Genomic DNA, 21,275 nt, shown 5'->3' on the forward strand with positions numbered 1-21,275 from the left:
AAAACAATTAAATCAAGAAACGTAAGAGCCATATTTTTATCGTGGGGATAAAAGGCTAATAATTTTCTACACTTTACAGTTTCAAATGATTTTAAATGAAAATCTCTAAATAAACCTGTTCAAGTGCTGGAAACAGTAATATATGTTTCTAATCAGCCCGAAACATCATTCTCCTCAAGCAGACCAACATCCTGTATTACCCTTGCCAAAATTCACAAGCGCCAAGACTCTCACATTGCAGAACCGTAGATAACGAACTTGAAGAGGTAGAAAACAAGTGATTAGAGTTAGCATCGAGAAAAAACCTATTAACTATGGAGCTAGTTCTTCCTCAACTGCTGTACCCGTGTGCAGGCGCTGACGCCATTTTTAAAAGGGCTGTCAGCCCTACCGGGAAATTTAAATATTTAAAGGCAAATGGAATTAAAATAAATAAATACACCTCTTTTGCCCCTCTGCTACCCCCCCCCCATAACAATTAAATTATTTGCCCTTTTCCCCCCAAAAAACACTTATCTTTACCATCTGACCTTTCCCCTTCCCCCAAACTGCACAAACTTTCAACTACAACCCTTCCCACTATCCCCGACACCCATGATGCCAATTTGACCCCATTTCCCGCCACACACCGAAATGTACCTCCCCCCACTGCCACGCCCCTCCCCTCAAGCATTCCACATCGTTTCCTCGAACAGGGATCCGATAGCACAGGAGTGCCGGTCACCGGGCTGAGGATCGCGGCACAACATCAGGAGGCAACGTAAGATTAATTAACTTAATTTATTTAATTTAAATGTTTAAATTGCGGTCCCGTTGTCGAGCACTGAGCTGCCATGAGGCTTCGCCACCGCTGGTAATATCAGGCTGGGCCCTCCCGGCGTTGGGATGCCAGAAGTATTTTCCGCCTCCCCTCCCCCGACTACCACGAAACCCATGTCACAAGGTGGGGGGTTGCGGTGGTCGGTAACATCCAGCCCAATGATCCAAAGCCCAGTGGCAATATCTCTTGGGAATGCTTGAACTTTTACTGTAGAAGCCTTGTGCTCCTATCTAGAAGAGGTTCTTTTGCCCCATTTCAACACACCAGGGGATCAAAGGGAAAGAACCTTCAGGCAGGACTTCACAAACATTATTGTTGTCCTTCGGCCTGCTCCCATTCTGATTAGTGGACAAGCGGAGGGAGTGCACAGCATCAGGAGACCCATCAATTAGTGCCCATTTTTTGGGGGGGAAAATCCAACAGTGCAGACAAATTGGGTCCTGTAGCTGCTGTTGAATAAAGTATCAGTTACCTACTTGAAAATTCTGCGGATAGCAATTTAGCTTTCACTGGAAACCCTTATGCTGGAGGTTGGCTGCTGATCTCCTTGGAATATTTTCCTTTCTTAAAAGGTTCTACATAAATGCAAGCTTAACTGCCTCCTTGTTGCACCTGAGTCTACAAGGGCTCCGTCACTGCCAGCTATCTGTGTCTCTGTGTGGCATTATGGAAGGTGCAGCCAGGCCTTCTCTGGTGCTATCTAATAACACTGGCATCCTTTCTTTGTTCCTCTTCTATTCAATCAAGTGAGAAAAGAACACCAAAAGCAATTGCCAAATCTTGCAAATGTACAGCAACAAAACAAGTGCACATTGCAGCGTTCCAACATGCAAGTACCCGAATGCCCTTAAAACACCCATTATGATACCACACCACACATTCAATGTGTGAGGACAGAAGTGCAGACTCATCCCCTCTGGTTGTAGGCAAGGAAGCACGAGGCTAGCAGGAAGGTATTACAGAAATGTTTAGTACAGCATACAGCAGGGAACAGTAGCATCATGGTTATGTTACTAGACTAGTAATCCAGAGATCTGGACTAATGCTCTGGAGCACGAGTTCAATTCTCATCATGGAAGAGGAGGGACTTAAATTCAATTAATTAATAAATCTGGAATGAAAAGCTAGTCTCAGCAGTGGTGACCAAGAAACTACTGGATTGTCGTAAAATCCTATCTGGTCCTTTAGGGAAGAAAATCTGCTGTCCTTATCCGGTGAGTGTGACACTGGATCTACAACAATGTGGTTGACTCTTAACTGCCTTCAAACAGCTACAAAAAAGTCAAATAAGCGTAAAACCACAGACCACCCAACATTGACCTAGGCACCAGATACGACAAAGGCACACCCAACCAATGAACCTTGCAAAGTCCTCCTCTGGGAGCAGCAGCATGATATAGTCATACATACCAAATCATATCTTTCAGCCAATGTCCCAAACCCTTACATCACCAGCCCTCAGTATGGGACAGACCCACCAGAGGTGGTGGCACAGTAGTATACAGTAGGGAGACAGTGGCCCTGGGAATCTTCAACATCGACTCCAGATCCTATGAAGTCTCATGACATCAGATCAACTCGAGCAAGAAAATCTCCTGTTAATTACCACCTACCACCCTCCCTCAGCTGATGAGACAGTACTCCATGTTAAACACCACTTGGAAGAAATTGTTCAGATGTTGGTAGTAAGGGCACAGAACGTCAATGTCCAACACCAAGAACAGCTTGATCGCACCACTTCTAAATGAGTTGGCTGAATCCTGAAGGACTTTCCTGCCAGACTGGCCCTGCGCCAGTGGCATGGTGACCAAGAGGGAAAAACCTACTTGACCTCTTCCTCACCAATCAACCTGTCGCCGATGCATCAATCCATGATCATACTGATAAAACTGAACACTGCACAGTCCTTCTAGAGACAAAGTCCTGTCTTGGCACTGAGAACACCCTCTACGGTGCTGTGTGACACTACTACTGTGCTAAATGGGATAGATTCAGAAAAGATCTAGTCGCTCAAAACTGGGCACCAATAAGGCACTGTGGGCCATCAGCAACAGAACTGTATTCAACCACAATCTGTAACCTCACGGCCTGGCAAATTCCCCACTCTATCATTACCATCAAGCCAGGATACCAATCCTGGTTCAATAAAGAGTGTAGGAGAGCATGCTAGGAGCAGCACCAGAACCACCTAAAAATGGGGTGTCATCCTGATGAAACAAGAAGACAGGACTACACGCATGCTAAAGTGAAAGCAGCCTACCGGAGGCAGAGCTAAGCGATTTCACATCCAACAGATCAGATCAAAGCTCCGCAATCCTGTCACATCCAGTCATGAACGTGGACAACTAAACAGCTAACGGGAGGAGGATTCTCCACAAACATTCCAATCCTCAATGATGGTGGAGCCCAGACGTCAGTACAAAAAACAAGGCCGAAGCATTTGCAACCATCTTCAGCCAGAAATGTCAAGTTGACCATCTATCTTGGCCTCCTCCTGAGGTCATCAGCATCACAGATGCCATTCTTCAGCCAATTTGATTCACTCCACATTATATCAAGAAACAGCTAAGTCCACTGGATAAAGCAAAGGCAATGGGTCCTGATATCAACCAGCTGTAGTGCTGAAGACTATGCTCCAGAACTAGTTGTGCCCCTAGCCAAGCCATTCCAATATAGATACAACACTGGCATCTGCCCGACAAAGTGGACAATTGCCCAAATATGTCCTGTCCACAAAAAGGTCAAATCCTATCTGGCCAACTACCGCCCCATCAGTCCACTCTCAATCACCAAAGTAATGGAAGGTGTTGTCGACAGCACTACCAAGCGGCACTTACTCAGCAACAACCTGCTCACCGATGTTTAGTTTTGTTTCTACCGCGACCACTCAGCTCCAGTTTTCATTACAGCCTTGGTGCAAACTTGGAAAAAAAGAGCCGAATTCAAAAGGCAAGGTGACATCAAGGCAACATTTGATCGAATGTGCCATCGAGAAGCCCCAGTAAAACTGAAGTCAATGGGAATCAGAGAGAAAACTCTTCACTGGCTGAAGTCATAACCAGCACAAAGGAAGATGGTTGTGGTTGCTGGAGGCCAAACATCTCAGCTTGAGGACATCACTGCAGGAGTTTCTCAGGGTAACATCCTAGGCCCAAGCATCTTCAGCTGCTTCATCAATGACCATTCCCTCCAACATAACAACAGAATTGGGGATGTTTGCTGATGATTCCACAGTGTTCAGTACCATTTGCAACTCTTTAGATAATGAAGCACTCTGTGTTCACATGCAGAGAGATCTGGACAACATTCAGGCTTTGGCTGATAAATGGCAAGAAACATTTGCATAATACAAGTGCCAAGCAATGATCATCTCCAACAAGAGAGAATATAACCAACTCCCCTTTATTTCAACAACATTACCATCACTGAATCCTCCAATATTAACATCCTGGGAGTTACCATTGAACAGAAACTTAACTGAGCCAGCCATATAAATACTGTAGCTATAAGAGCAGGTCAGATGCTGAGAATTCTGTGGTGAATAACTCACTTCCTAACTCCCCAAAACTCTATCGGCCATCGACAAGGCACAAGTCAGGAGTGTGATCGAATACTCTTCACTTGCCTGGATGAGTGCAGCTCCAACAACACTCAAGAAGATCATACAAACATATGATTTAGGAGCAGAAGTAGGCCATTCGGCCCCTCGAGCCTGCTCTGCCATTCAATAAGATCATGTCTGATCTGTTAGTGTTTCGAATTCCACACTCCCATCTATCCCCGACAACCCTTGATTCCTTTGCCTAACAAAAATCTATCTACCTCCACCTTAAAAATATTCAATGTCCCCGCCTCCACCACCTTCTGAGGCAGAGAATTCCAAAGTCACAGAGAACCTTCAGAGAAAGAATTTCTCATCTTTGTCCTAAAAGGCGTCCTCTAACTTTAACAACAGTGCCCCCTAAATCTGCAGTCACCCATAAGAGGAAACATCCTTTCCACATCCACCTCGTCAAGACCGTTTAGGATCTCGTAAACTTCAATCAAGTCTCCCCTCAGTCTTCTAAACCCCAGTGAAAACAATCCCAGTCTGTCCAACCTTTCCTCAAGACAACCTACTCATTCCAGGTATCAATCTAGTAAACCTCCTCTGAACTGCCTCCAATGCATTCACATCCTTCCTCAAATAAGGAGACCAAAACTGCACACTGTATTCGATGTGGTCTCACCAATGCCCTGTGTAACTGAAGCATAACATCTTTCTTTTATTTTCAGTTCCTCTCATAATAAAAGGATAGCATTCCATTAGCTGCCTTTATCACTTGCTGTACCTGCATACCAATGTTTTGTGACTCATACTAGAACACCTAGATCCCTCCACACCTCACAATTCTGCAGTCGTTCTCCATTTAAGTAATACTCTGCTTTTTTATTCTTCCTGCCAAAGTGAACTTCACATTTTCCCACATTATACTCTATCTGCCAGATTTTTGCCCACTCACTCAACCTATCTATAATCAGTCTGCAACCTCCTTATGTCCTCTTCACAACAGACTTTCCTACCTATCTTTGTGTCATCTGCAAACTTAGCTACCATGCCATCGCTCCCCTCATCGAAGTCATTGATATAAACTGTAAAAGGTTGAGGCCCCAGCACTGACCCCTGCGGGACTCCACTCTGCACATCCTGCCATTCAGAAATGCAGACTCTGTTTTCTGCCAGCCAGCCAATCTTATATCCATGCTAATACGTTACCCCCTACACCACGAGCTCCTACTTTGCGCAATACCATTGAGAACAAAGCAGACAGCTTGATTGGCATCCCTTAAACATTCACTTCCTCCAGCAGCAGTGGCAGCAGTGTGTACCATCTACATGCACTGCAGCAACTCACCAAGGCTTCAACAGCACCTTCTCCCTTCTCTACCACTGAGAAGAACATGAGCAGCAGACACATGGGAACACTGGAACACCACCACCTGCAGGTTCCCCTCCAAGTCACACACCAGCCAGACTTGGAACTATATCACCATCCCTTCATTGGAATTCCCTCACTAACAGCACTGTAGGTGTACGTACACCACAGGGAATGCAGCAGTTCAAGAAGACAGCTCACCATTACCTTCTCAAGGGCAATTAGGGATGGGCAATAAATGCTGGCCTTGACAGTGATGTCCACATCCCATGAATGAATGAGAAAAGGCAAAATAAAAGTTACAAAATTTCTCCCCCCACCTGCACACTTTTCACTCAGGGCGTCAAGGATTTTTGAGGTCTGAGTTGCATGCCCTATATGCCTGTGCCTTAATCAAGTTCTATTCTCACTGGTATAATAGGTACATGAAAGGAATGACAGTGGTGGCTGAATTGCCTTCAGCCTAAGAAAATGTTGACGTTCTCACCATTCACTTGGCTCTTATAAAGCAGCTAGTGCAAGATCATCCTCTTGACGTGCCCTCAAACCAGAAAGCCGAAGCCAAACCAAGGCCTATCTGGTTTCACTTGTACTGCATATTTTGCATCAGTGCAAAACTGAAATTTTTTTTTAACCAATGTTCAAAATATGCAGTACAACTAGTATGTGTGAGTCATTGTAATTCTTTGCTCTCATCCTTTGCAATGAATGTATTAATGTGAGTTAGTGAAATTGGCAGATTTCCAAATGAATATTCATTCATAACTTTGTTTATGTTCACATCCAAATAATATTAATTATTTCCATAAAGGTTGGTGGGGGGAGGGGGGGGGGGTGGCAGGGAGGGTCACAATACAGATATAAAAAAGGGTGTCACAATATTGTAACCAGAGAAAATTTGTTGAACTTATATAGAATCTTTCCAGTCCTCAAGATGTCCCAAAGCATATTAAAGCTTTTTTGAAATGTAATTATTCTTTTGTTGGCAAACATTGCAGTCAAATTTCCCCCCAATAATATCCCAAAAACAGCAAATGAAATGAATGACCAGAAATAAAAACAGAAACTGCTGGAAATTCTCATCAGTTTGGGCTAGGTTTGTGCAGAGAGACCAATAGAGTTAAAGTTTCAGATTGATGTCCAGTTGTCACGTCATTGACCTGAGACATTAACTCTGTTTCGCTCTCCACAGATGCTGCCGGACCTGAATATTGCCAGCATTTCCAGCTTTTGTTTCAGGTTTCCAGCATCTGGAGCATTTTGCTTTTGTATTAGAGTGAATAACCAGTTTTATTGGTAGTAGTTGAGTGAGGAATGTTGGCCTGGATACCAGGTGTACTCCTCCCACATCCTTCTCTGACTAGTTTATGGGATAGTTTTTTTTTACAGCAAGCTGAACAGGCAGGCCAAATATGTTTTATGTTTCACCAGCAAAATACCACCTTCAATTGTGCAGCATTGTCTCATTAGTACAGAGTGTCTTGGAGTAGAACTTGAACCCACCAGCTTGTGACTCAGAATGCTACTTACAACTTGCACATGAACAAAATAAATGCATTTACTGGGCACACCATGCACAAACATTCACTCCCTCCACCACCGACGCACAGTGGCAGTAGTGTGTACCCACCCTGCAGCAAGGCACCAAGGCTCCTTAGACAGCACCTTCCAAACCCGCAACTTCGAAGGACAAGAGCAGCAGATGCATGGGATCACCAACTGCAAGTTCCCGTCCAAATCACACCATCCTGACTTGGAACTATATCGCCGTTCCTTCACTGTCACTGGGTAAAAGTCCTGGAACTCCCTTCCTAACAGCACTGTGGGTATACCTACCTCATAAGGATTGCAACGGTTCAAGAAGGCAACTCACCACCACCTTCTCAAGGGCAATTAGGGATGGGCGATAAATGCTGGCATAGCCAGTGATGCCCACATCCCATGAATGAATAAAAAAAAGTTATTGTAGCTAATGGGTATAGTATTGTAACTCATGCATTTCATAGCGGATGATTATATGAATTTTATTTAGAGATACAGCACTGAAACAGGCCCTTCGGCCCACCAAGTCTGTGCCGACCAACAACCACCCATTTAGACTAACCCTACAGTAATCCCATATTCCCTACCACCTACCTACACTAGGGGCAATTTACAATGGTCAATTTACCCATCACCTGCAAGTCTTTGGCGGTGGGAGGAAACCAGAGCACCCGGCGAAAACCCACACGGTCACAGGGAGAACTTGCAAACTCCGCACAGGCAGTACCTAGAATTAAACCCGGGTCTCTGGAGCTGTGAGGCTGCGGTGCTAACCACTGCGCCACTGTGTCGCGAATGTATTATAAAGTGTGTTCTTGGGCATATTATGTAAATAGGGGATTTGATTGCATATTAATAGTAACCAGCACATCTCAGTATATTCATTAATAGTTCATTTTAGTGTGTGTATTATTGGGAATGCTGTTCTAGTTGGTGCATTTAGTGAGTCTTACACTAACTAGTTGTTTCATGTTTTACTGTTGTAATTAGTATTTTTAAATTTGAATACTCTAACTAGCGTATCCATAGGATGTATAATGTAAATTTTTCATTTTGAAATTTTTATTGGTCAGCTGACATGCATGGAAACCCATCAAGCGTAAGACCCTCACAACAAACTAGTAAAGTTTCTATTTTCTTAATACCAAATGCACACTTTCTCCAAATAGGAACACAGCCCACTTACTTAAGCTCACAAAACATAGGCATAGGCTGGCAACTGCCAAGTCTTCTTGGGAAGTATTACTACATGAAAGATGCTGTATAAATAGCAAGTTGGTATTGAACTATTGTTGTCAGATATTGCTGCATTTCAACTAGCTAACAGAGCACTGGCAAACTTCACACAGTTTTTCCATGTAGGACCACGCTACTTGATACAGGTCTTGACCTTGTTACGATCATCTATTTTCATGGTTTACATTAATATTTTTAGACGTCACTTTTAGTATTGGGGAAATTAAATTTGTAAATGTAAGTTCATTCAAAAGTTGCCAGACCACCCAACGTAGCCTTCAAAAGTTTTTCCATGTTTGTTTTCCAGAGGTCAGAGTTAGAAGTGTGACAAAACTAAACAATGGGTGGCCCTTCTCATAGCTTCTTAATGAAGCCAGAAAGTTTGTAGAGATTGTAAATTGGTCCCAAGAGTAATGAAGGAACTCTCAAGATCCTGTAAAGTACAGGGGAACTTTTGGGTGGAAGCAAAAGTCTAATGGGGAATGTTCTGTTGAGATTTTGGGTTTAAAGTATAAGTGGTTACAAATTATCGTGTTAAGTTAGTAGTGCTTGCTTTGTTTTACTCTTGTAGAACAAAGGTTTTTGTTTAAAACGTGAAATCTTGTGGTGGAATACTTTCAGTTAATAACAGGAAGTTCAAATTTCTCTTTTTAAAAGGTCTCTACCAAGATCACAACAACCTGTAGGGTTATAGGAAGGAATCCCAACCTCCGTCAAGTTCCATAAATGAACCGGTTTGCTGATAAGTCATCAAGTGAGCACTTGAGAATTGAGAATCAGAGAGGGTCAACTTGGTTACTGTTTCCTATCAGTGTGTCATTGTGCAGCCAATATGACCCCAGAAAGATTGCTTTCATTCCCTTCCTCGCAAGACAGTCACTAAGTTTTGACAACTTAGTACCTGAATTTTTCTTTAAACTAAACATAATCCCCTGATAATCCATAATGAGATGCTATAACATAACCAGTGAACTACTGCCCTTAATACACTAGTATTACTGACAGAAGTAATAGTTTTAAATAATGCTCTGGGAAGGTACACACATACACACACACACGTGTAGACACATACACACGCAGAAATTGGCATTGAACACAACCTACAAACTTAAGTAATGCAATTAGCAGCAGCAAGTTTCAGAATTTAGGCTGTGGTTACACAGTGCTAGCATTCTGAAACTGGTTGACACAGAGTGAGGTTTGCAGTTGGGAAGAGCCCGGTTACTTTGCTTTGGTGTGAAACTGCAGCAGAAAGAAGTGCACGTACATACTTACACAGTGATCTGCTCTTGATTGATAAATCATTCAAACTATTCATTAATGCTGGAATGTCAACTTTCTCAAAATGTTAAGGAAAAGACTTTGCAGTAAGTTTAGAAACTTTTCAGGAGGTCCAAACACATTTTATAAACACAGCTTGACATAATATTCTGTGTAACATATGCGCCACACTAGTGCTGGGCAAAGACCACCTCCAACAAGAGAGAATTTAACTACCTCCCCATGATATTCAATGGCTGTATTATCAACAAATCCCCCACCATCAATATCCTGGGGGTTGCTATTTACAAGAAACTTAACTGGACCAGCCACTAAATAGCATGGCTACACGAGATCAGTGGTTTGGAATTCTGTGATGAGTAACACACTTCCCGACTCCCCAAGCCTGTCCACCATCTACAAGGCAAAAGTCAGGAGTGTGATGGATTAATCTACATTTGCCTGGATGAGTGCAGGTTGACACAATCCAGTTCACTTGATCGGCACCCCACCTACCGCCTTAAATATTTACTCCACCACCAGTACAACAGAGCTGCAGTGTGTACCATCTACAAGATGCACTGCAGCAACTCGCCAAGGCTTCTTCAACAGCACCTTACAAACTCATGACCTCTACCACCTAGAAGGACAAGGATAGCAGACATACAGAAACACCACCACCTGCAAGTTCCCTACAATTTACACACCATCCTGACTTGGAAACAATCACTGTTCCTTCATTGTCACCAGGTCAAAATTCTATAACTCCCTACCTAACAGCATTTCACCACATGGACAGCAGCGACTCATGGCAGTGGTTCATCATCACCTTGTCAAGAGCAATAATGGATGGGCAATAAATGCTAGAGAATGAATTAAAATGTTTTCCCCCAAAAAATATGCTTCACTCATAAAAATCTGTGAAAAAATGCATTACAAACAGTTCAAAACAGCACCAAATTGACATTCCAACAAGTGCAAAGGAAATCAGTTTTCTTCAATATAGGAGTGAGTTGCCTCACAACCCTTCCATTCCATTTTACATGCCATGTAAATTTTACAGCTAAACCATATTTGGTGTATACAGCCCGAGGGGTTTTCCATGGGTCCAGCCCCTTAGTTCACTATGGCAGGAGGACCTTACACAGTGGTCTTTCCCCATTGAGTCTTTGCAGCAGCTGCCCCAAGCTTTAGCGCATCCCTCAACACGTAGTCCTGGACCTTGGAATGTGCCAGTCTGCAACACTCGGTCGTGGACAACTCTTTGCGCTGGAAGACCAGAAAGTTTCGGGCAGACCAAAGAGCGTCTTTCACCAAATTGATGGTCCTCCAGCAGCAATTGATATTTATCTCGGTGTGCGTCCCTGGGAACAGCCCTTAAAGCACAGTCCTGTGTTACAGAGCTGCTTGGGATGAACCTCGACAAAAACCACTACAGCTCTTTCCACACCTGCTTTGTCAAGGCACATTCCAGAAGGAGGTGGGCAACAGTCTCTTCCCCACCACAGCCACCATGAGGGCAGCATGCAGAGCAGGTGAGACTCCAGGTGTGCAGGAAGGATCTGACAGGAAGGGCTCTTCTCACCACCAGCCAAACTACATCTTGGTACTTGTTTGAAAGTTCTGGTGATAAGGCATTCTGCCAAATGACTGACAGTCTGCTTGGACAACCATCCGACAGGATCCACCATCTCCTTTTCCCATAGGGCCTTGAGGACATTCCATGCAGACCACTGCCTGATGGATTGGTGGTCAAAGGTGTTTTCCCGCAGAAACTGTTCCACGAAGAATAGGTGGTACGGCACAGTCCAACTGGATGGAGCGTTCTGCGGTAATGTGACCAGACCCATCCTTCACCACACCAGAGACAGATAGAACTTCAGCAATGTAGTGACACTTGATGTTTGCGGACTGGGGCTCTACGCACAGCTTGGTGCAGCTGCACACGAAGGTGGTCATAAGGACAAGGAAGATGTTGGGTACACTTTTCACACCCTCATCTAGAGGTTTGGACATTGTGTCCCTCCGGACCCAGTCCATTTTGCATCTCCAGATAAAGCAGAAAATGGCTCGGGTGACCTCCACGGCGCAAGAGTGGGGTATGGGCCAGACCTGCGCCACATACAGCAACATGAAGACTTCGCACCCGATGACCAGATTCTCCCACAAGGGACAGAGATCGCTGCTCCCACATGCTCAGTTTATGGTGCACTCCGGCAACTCGCTCCTTCCAGGTTTTGGCACACACCTTCTGAACCATATCCCCAGCACCTTCAGGTAGTCTGACCTGACGGTAAAGGGGACAAGGGATTGGTCAGCCCAGTTCCCAAAGAAAATGGCCTCGCTCGACTTTGGCTCCCGAGGCCAGTTTGAACTGGTCGCAGACGCTCATCAGTCTGCGAACGGACAGCAAATCCTAGCAGAAGACAGCAACATCGTCCATGTACAAGGAGGCTTTGACCAGGGTGCCTCTGCTGCCTGAGATTATCACCCCTCTACTGCCCGCATCCTTCCTAATGGACTCATTAATTTAAAATAATGTGGTGACAACACCAAGGAGGGAGTGCTTTCTCACACTCCTGCAATCCAGTCATTTCGTGACACAGAGTCATATCAGTCCCATTTTTTAACTCTGTTTAAGTGGGCAGGTTTTGAATGAGTTAAATTCTTGCCCTATAGCCATTTGTGTTGCGGTGAAACAAATAATTTTGCAGCAACACAACAGTAGCAGTGTAACTGCTCCCTTAAACCTAAGGGTTGTACTCAAGAGCCAGAACTCGTACTATTTAAACACATGACATGAAACTAATGCTATGCAAGACTTCCGTTTTAAAAAGTGGCTCATAAATCAAATTTAGAAACCATACCTTTCAACGCTTCTTCGCAGTTCAAAGGAGGTAATGTACTTTCACAAGTGCATTATTATTATTGGGAAGATGCTGTTAAACTGCTCAAACCCACCTGATGTGAACGGAAGCAACACGCGAATCCTTCACAAAAATCAACCTGCATTTCACAAAGGACATAACCAAATATTCGACACACCTTTAAAAGTTCCCCATCCTCTGCTGAACTCATGCCTTCTATTTATAACAACCAGCAAACGGCGCTATTGACGATACTCCAGCCCTATGAAACTTACTTTCAGTTTCCTGGAAACAACCTTGTAGTTTACGGTAAAAGGCTTTTTAACATTAAGTGACCCACATTTAACCAGTCCGGGTTAAAGAGCTTTTCGACTAATTTGTCCACATTTTCAGGCGGTGTTTGACTATTTTGTCACAAATGAGTTATTCTCTGCACCGACCGAAATGATTAATATTAAAGACAATTGCCATTCTTAGCATTCATCCAGAAGAACTCCAGCACCTGCCCCTGCCTAAATACAAATGGATAGCTATTGCAGCTCTCAGCTGTGTTTACATTAATTAATATAACCATTAAATTGTATTCAACTTTGTCGCCAAACTTTAAAATAGTACGCAAGCTTATGAAAATTATGAAAACAACGCACCAGTCCTATTGAAGTCGTTTCTTTCACTTTGCTGGATTTGCCACGGTTAAATCTTTTAGCCAAGATGAGACCTTAGTTGTTCCTGACTTCCTCTCAGTCTGCTGGATACGGTAAATATCTACAAGGCGACCAAACGCTCAGAAAATGCTGGCGCTCATCCAGCCCACGCCAAATGCCAGCGGAGTCCAGCTCCAGCAATCATAGCGGGGGTCGGCTCAGTTTACAATTTGTGTTCGTTATTTTGCGTCTATAAATATTAAAAGGTGCAAAGAAACAAGTGTAGAGCAAGTGACAACAGCAGTCCACCGCTTCCACTGTCACATGTGAGGTTTACCGCCCAGGCTGTCTGGATCCATTTTTGTTTTCCAAAAAAAATAAACAAATCGGAAACAAAAATAACAAACAACCTGCTGCAACTTTTCCCTCACTTCACATCTATTTCCCCAAGACTCCCATTTAACCACCTAAAAACTCCCAATGAACAAGAACTGCAACACCAACGCACACAACTGCATCACAGTGCACCTGACAGATTTACACAAACAACTACAATTGGTAACGCATGCAAATTGCGCGGGACTATAACGTACCAGAGCAGCTAACATTTCATCTTCAGTCAGTCAAAGTCAAAAGAAACAGTTCATGTGGGGAAAACCCCCTCAGCTACGCGGGCGCACTGGCCACACTATCTTGGAGAGTTTTGAATGACCACATGTTCACTTCGCTGATAAAGTTCGTTTGGAAGGAGCTGCGGGGGATTCTTCTTAAATCAGTTTCACTTTGTATTCCAACCAGTAATTTGCAATCGGTTCCTCGCCACCTTCAATATGAGAGATTCATGCGCCGTCTGTAGTGTGTTTATACAATAAAAAAAAAGGTTGTCGTATTTTCTTGTGACAGGCTCCAGCTCCCTTTCATATAGCGCCTTGAACTTAAAGATTCCCCAAGTATATGAAAAAGTAAGCACAATAAGGAAAATGAGAGATTTGGGGGTGACCAAAAGCTTGGTCAAAAGGAGGAGATTTGAGCAGGTTTTAAGGGGAGAGAGAGAGAGAATAGTGACTGAATTCCATTCAATAGGAACTCGTGTGGCTGTAGGCTAAGGAGGGGGGAGTCGGAAAAATGAGAGTTGGGGGTAGTAGAGAACTAGGGCTGGAGGACATCGGAGATAAGATGGGGCAAGGCCACAGAATGAAAATGAGGATTTTGAACTTGAGTCATTGGAGGATAAAGATCCAATGCAGGTGAGCGTGGACAAGGATGAATGCCAAGGAGGACTTGCTGAAGTCTCGGATTTGGGAATTGGTTTTCGGTTGCCTTGGAGTTTAGAGGATGGGAGGCCAGCATAGACAGCGTCAGAGTCGTGATGAAAGCATGGATGCTGTTTCCATCAGAACTGGAATTACTGCTGGGTACTGGGCATGACTGGAATTTGGCATGGAACCTAGTTCTGCTAGCTCTCTGCCCTTCTAAGTTGTGAAATTCTGATAGGAACTGGTGGATGCTTTTGGTGCTCGTTCCTTCTCTCCTGGAATCATTAACAATGACCCCAAATTAATGTGAAGGCGGATTTCAAGTGCCGGGATATGGGTGGGGCGGCGTTGGATTTGTGTGGACAAAATCCCGAATTCAAATTAGCGGGTCAGAATCTGCAATCTCAAAGGAATCAAAGGCAATAAATTTTGACTTCAGGGTTTCACGTCTCTGAGCTATGCCGCGGGCATGACGCGTACCCAAATGGTAGAATCTCAACTCTATTTAAAGAGAAAATGTAATTAGACCCAGGAGCTATTTATGATTGTTGCACAGAGAGCAAGCGCAGCACCCAGACTTAATGACGCATCCCTGGAATTACTGCTGGGAGCAGTCAGGTGTTGGAGGGACATAATTTACCCCCAGCAATGGGATAAAGAAACCTGCGGCTCTCACCAGGTTGGAGGTAAGTGAGGAGGTGAAGAGCAGGAGCTTTTGTGTTGGATGCAGTGCAAGAAGTCAAGAAAAGTGAGTGCATTTGCTGATTCATCTATATCCAGTGGTTTAAGCAACCTCACCCCTCTCCCCAACACATTCACTCTGTCTTGCCAAGCAGACTCCATCACATCACTTCACACTCAGCAATACTCAGCCTTCACTTTCTATGCACCTCATCACTTCCCCATTTATAATCCACCATTTCCACTCACCCCAATCCTTGTGCAATGTGATGCATCCATCTCAATCACTCTCACCAAATCCATTGGGTGAATACCTCACCTTCACCCACTCACAGGGCTGTTTTTTTTCTCTCTACGTAGGAGAAGAGCACAAAACGCAAGGGAGCGGGACAGAGGGAGAGGGCCACCACAAACAGTCCAGCTCACAGACAGAGAAACAGATGCCCATGGAGGATAAGCCAGGAATGGAGAGAAACAACTCACAGATAGCTGGTAACAAAGTCAGCATATGGCTGTAATTCTATTTCATTAATTACTGAACTATGAGAAGACTGAGTATGGTGATTATCAAAGTTGTGACTGCCACAACTAAGTCATATCCCTTTCTTTTATCAAAGTGTGAAAATAGTCTCACTTTCATGGGTCCACTTCGATTGTTGTGTTTTCATCTGGTGATTCACAACACGCAAGTGACCATGAGCAGACACGGGTGGCAGGGCAGCTGTGGAGAGTCTGTGTCACACACTCTATAATAGCTGAGAAGATATAGAAATCCAACTTGATCACTATGGGATTGGCCAAGCAGGGAATTGCAAGAATGTCTACCATGGAGAGATTGGCCATCTCCATGGAACTTCAAGCAAGGCTCTCACAAGAGTCCATGCAAGCTATTTGCACAGCCATGCTGATTTTGGATGGCAACATGTCTGCTGCCTTAAATAAGTAAAAAGAGAGCCTGGAGGTTACAAATGAGAAAGGGACCAGATGGCCCTTGGCATTCAGCATATTGAAATCTAGTAGTAAGGGTCTTGCCCATTATTTTGCCCTGAGTGTCAACTCACTCTTTCACTTGTCTCATGATGCTTGCCATGGGATCCACTGGGCAAATTTGCAATGAATGGATGCGTAGTTGAAGGACTATTTAGTGCAAAGGTGAGGTAGGTGATGGGAGTGGGGCCAGAGAATTTCATTTGTGATGTATTCCTGTGTGTGACCACCAGCTAAAACTTTGCATTATTAGAGCATCCCAGACAGCAAAGTCTGGTGATGGGTGCCCTACCTTCGTCTTCCTCCTCCTCCTCTGCCACATCTTCAATGTTTTCCTCATCTAAAGATGAGTGATGAGCACATTTGTCCTCCTCCACCTGTAATCTTCCCTGCTGCACAATAGTGTGCAGGACGCAGCATGCCATTATCATTCTGGACACCCTGACTGTCGAGTACTGATGGGTTTCTCTATACATGTCTAGGCACCTGAAGTGCATCTTCAACATTCCAATGGTTTGCTCTATGACACACATGTTGTTTATGTGGGTCTTATTGCAGCGTTCCAGTACCTCACTGTTAGGTTTATTCACAGGTTTTGCCCGAGCAATTGACCAAGTATGGCATCAAGGAGCCCTAGCAAAGCTGAAGTCAATGGGAATCGGGGGAAAACTCTCCGCTGGTTGGAGTCATACCTAGCGCAAAGAAAGATGGTTGTGGTTGTTGAAGGTCAATCATCTCAGCTCCAGGACATCACTGCAGGAGTTCCTCAGGGTTATGTCCTAGGCCCAACCATCTTCAGCTGCTTCATCAATGACCTTCCTTCAATCATAAGCTCAGAAGTGGGGATGTTCGCTGATTGCACAATGTTTAGCGGCATTCGCGACTCCTCAGATACTGAAGCAGTCTATGTGGAAATGCAGCAAGACCTGGACAATATCCAGGCTTGGGCTGATAAGTGGCAAGTAACATTCGCGCCACACAGGTACCAGGCAATGATCATCTCCAACAAGAGACAATCTAACTATCTCCCCTTGACATTCAACGGCATTACGATCGCTGAAGCCCTCACTATCAACATCCTGGGGGTTACCATTGACCAGAATCTGAACTGGAGTAGCCATATAAATACTGTGGCTACAAGAGCAGGTCAGAGGCTAGGAATCCTGCAGCGAATAACTCACATCCTGACTCCCCAAAGCCTGTCCACCATCTACAAGGCACAAGTCAGGAGTATGATGAAATATTCTCCACTTGCCTGGATGGCTGCAGCTCCAACAACACTCAAGAAGCTCGACACCATCCAGGACAAAGCAGAGTGCTTGATAGGCACCCCATCTACAAACATTCACTCCCTCCACCACCGACACAGTGACAGCAGTGTGTACCACCTACAAGATGCACTGCAGCAATGCACCACGGCTCCTTAGACCAGTACCTTCCAAACCCACGATCTCTACCACCTAGAAGGACAAGGGCAGCAGATGCATGGGAACACTTCAAGTTACCTCCAAGTCACACACCATCCTGACTTGGAACTATATCACTGTTCCTTTACTGTCGCTGGGTCAAAATCCTGGAACTCCCTTCCTAACAGCACTTCACATGGAGGACAGCGGTTCAAGAAGGCAGCTCACCACCACCTTCTCAAGGGCAATTAGGGATGGGCAATAAATGCTTGCCTAGCCTGCGATGCCCACATCCCCATGAATGAATTAAAAAAAAGGTGTCATGAACAAAGTCTGAAGAGAGTATCCATTGCCTCCTAAGGGCCAGCCTTAATTTTCCTACTGGAATGAAAAACTGCCACGGTAAGAATGCATCATGGCAGCTCTCAGGGATTCTGGTGTACACCTGTGTGCGCCTCTTCCCCTGGTTGCGCACCGGCTGCGCATTGATGGAATAATATTCCTTCCAGTTTATAAAAGCTCCAGGTTTCTGTAGTGGTAGTTGGATTGACAGGTGTGTAATTGATGGCACCTTGTACCTGTAGGACTCCAGCCAGAGAGGCAAATCTGAGTGTCCTCTCATTCGGACTACTGTCATGAAAGGGGAAGTTTGCATAACTCCCAGTTCTGGCAAACAATCCATCCATCATCTGCTTTATACATTTATGTGCAGCGGACTGAGAGACCCTCGATGTGACTCCAGTAGCACCCTGGAAGAAACCAGAGGCAAAACCATTGAAGGTCATGGTGACTTCCTGCCAGATACACATTATCAGTGGCTATGATCCAGCAGGCAGCAGGTCTTCTAGGAGGTTGCAGATATCTGTCACACCTGACATAATAACCTTTGCCTAGGGAAGCAGTGCTTTTCCATGAGGTTAAGGAAGTTGAGCCTCTGTCTATACACCCATTAGTGTTGTTCCTCCTGCAACCTCAGCCCCTCTCCTGTGCACCTGCCGATCCCACTACTGCACATTAACGCTGCCGTGAATGGTGACTGTCTTTTTTTTCTGATATACTGTCAAACACATCCAAGGTTCCTTCCATCCTGATATAAAAGCAAAATACTGCAGATGCTGGAAATCTGAAATAAAAACAAGAAGTGCTGGAACGACTCAGCAGGTCTGGCAGCATCTGTGAAAAGAGAAGCGGAGTTAACGTTTCGGGTCAGTGACCCTTCTTCGGAACTGACAAATATTAGAAAAATCACAGGTTATAAGCAAGTGAGGTGGGGGTGGGGCAAGAGATAACAAAGGAGAAGGTCTAGATTGGACCAGGCCACATAGCTGACCAAAAGGTCATGGAGCAAAGGCAAACAATATGTTAATATTGCCCCACCCCCACCTCACTTGCTTATAACCTGTGACTTTTCTAATATTTGTCAGTTCCGAAAAAGGGTCAGAAACGTTAACTCTGCTTCTCTTTTCACAAATGCTGCCAGTCCTGCTGAGTGGTTCCAGCATTTCTTGTTTTTATTCCTTCCATCCTGATCTTGTCAATTTGAAAGGCTCCAAAGTTTGAAACAGCTGCATCAATACAAGAACACACTGTCAAACATTTGCCAGAGGGAACTGAGACATCAGCTGTAATAAGTGAAACAGTATTCACATGGGGTAGTCACAACTTTAAATATCCACATCAACCTCTGCTTCACCAGCGAGATTCACAAGTTCTGGGAAACCCATGCTGGAGCTGTAAAATTCAAAGGTCAATGAAATTCAATGTAAAAAATCCTTATTAAGGTCACATAAGGGTGATAATTGCTGCTATAAGTACCCACCTCCTCACAAATTCAGTTTTCCACTGCAACAAATAGTTTACCTGCAGGCAACCAAACACAACTCCATTAAACCCAAAAGTTGGAACTGGGTTGTGGTCATGATCTAAAAATCATTATTTTAACTACCGACCCACTCCCCAGTCTATCCATTTTTGAGGGTTAAAAGTACCCCCAATTTCACATTAATACCAACTTTAAATTCAGCTAACTTTCAACATGTCAAAGAAATGTTGGTATATTTTCCAACCTGACTGTTAAAGCAGTGTGGCTGGAGCAATGCAAGTTTTTTGATCACACAAAGAGTGCCGGGTTGACCCCACCAGATTTTGTTGTCAAGCCAAGTCCCAGCCTGGAATGGAAATGGCTTTGGGAGCTCAGCAAAGATAGGATCACAAAATCTGATACAGCATCGATCTTTAACGGGCTTTGTAGTACGATTAAAGGCATACAGCAACTTAAAAATAAATGGTCCAACTGTTCTTCCAGGTTTGATTCCCAATCTGCAGTGAATTAGCTGATCTTGGTTCCAGCAGCTGCTGGGTGTTACAGCACTCTTGAGCTAAGGAAAGGGAAAATGTAACCAGGGTTCAAAATTGCAGTCCACTGACTCCTGTTGGAAAGTGCACCTGTGTGGACATTGGCGAATAGGCTGCTGACACTCACCATCTGGGCATAATATGAAGAATGGCCAATTGAGGCAGTACTGGAGAGAACATTACATAGATGGAAGCTCAACCCACAACAGTCAGTGCTTTTCAGGGTAGAAGTAAAGAGGAAAAAGTTATAAAGGTCTGTTGCAGTGGGTGGTGGGGTGGGAGCAGGGGGGTGGTCACACCTACAATTCCCCAGCTGCTCATTTCTTGACTTTAGTTAAGTCATCACAGAAAGATACTTAGCAAAGCTTCCTAACAGGGAAGGGAAGAAATGTGGAGGGAGAGATACCTTGGGGTGCTCTTATGCTTCTCAATTGCTAGTTATGCAAAGAGGCCTAGGTAAAAGCTGCCTGCCCAGTTTCCATTAGAGGGATTGGCCTGGATTTTGCTGTGCTAACAATGTCAGCCCCCACCGCTATTACTGGGTAAAACTGACAGCAACCTCTGCCATTCACAGTTAAACAGGGAAATCTGGAAGTTACTATCAGTGATACTCTACTCTTCTACAGACTGTGCTGTTGTAGTCTTTGCCATTGGAATCTGCACAGAAATCAATATTATGGTATCAACTTGGGCTAACTGCCCACTATTCTTGCTCGAAAGACAGATGGATAAGTTAGAGCGTGTAGAATCAGGAATAACTGAGGTTTTAACTCCGTACTAAGTGAAATATACTGAACAACCTCTTGGGCCTTAAAAATTTAGTTTTGTAAGTTTAGAGATACAGCACTGAAACAGGCCCTTCGGCCCACCGAGTCTGTGCCGATCATCAACCACCCATTTATACTAATCCTACACTAATCCCATATTCCTACCACATCCACACCTGTCCCTATATTTCCCTACCACCTACCTATACTAGGGGCAATTTATAATGGCCAATTTACCTATCAACCTGCAAGTCTTTTGGCTGTGGGAGGAAACCGGAGCACCCGGAGGAAACCCACGCAGACACAGGGAGAACTTGCAAACTCCACACAGGCAGTACCCAGAATTGAACCCGGGTCGCTGGAGCTGTGAGGCTGTTGGACCTCATTCCCCGAGGAGGAAATTAATGTTGCAGATTTGAAAAAAATAAAATTGAAATGATTTTTTAAAAAGTTTTTCTATTTAATGTTTCTCCCTTAATCCCATGTATATGACCCAATCTTGAATTTGCTTTCTGAGAAATGATTTAAATATGATTTC

At 44.3% G+C, this 21,275-nt stretch overlaps 1 protein-coding gene across 7 annotated transcripts in view; it reads right to left on the reverse strand.

Annotated features, from left to right (window-relative positions):
- ciita (class II, major histocompatibility complex, transactivator) overlaps positions 1-21,275 on the reverse strand; it is a 111,870-nt gene that overhangs the window by 62,607 nt on the left and 27,988 nt on the right. Inside the window, exon 1 of one of the 7 annotated variants that reach the window (XM_068056386.1) lies at positions 13,879-14,034. The exons of 2 other annotated variants lie outside the window; for them this stretch is intronic. Coding sequence is in view for 1 of the 5 variants with exons in the window: in XM_068056384.1 (XP_067912485.1) it covers positions 201-294 (94 nt within the window). In the remaining 4 variants the exon portion in view is untranslated. Of the gene's footprint in view, positions 1-200; positions 346-12,735; positions 12,791-13,288; positions 13,769-13,878; positions 14,035-21,275 lie in introns of those variants that run through there. 4 more of the 7 variants (XM_068056387.1, XM_068056388.1, XM_068056384.1 and 1 more) reach the window with 4 other exon arrangements.

Source organism: Heterodontus francisci, chromosome 24 (assembly GCF_036365525.1).
Source record: "Heterodontus francisci isolate sHetFra1 chromosome 24, sHetFra1.hap1, whole genome shotgun sequence".
Taxonomy (NCBI): Eukaryota; Metazoa; Chordata; class Chondrichthyes; order Heterodontiformes; family Heterodontidae; genus Heterodontus; species Heterodontus francisci.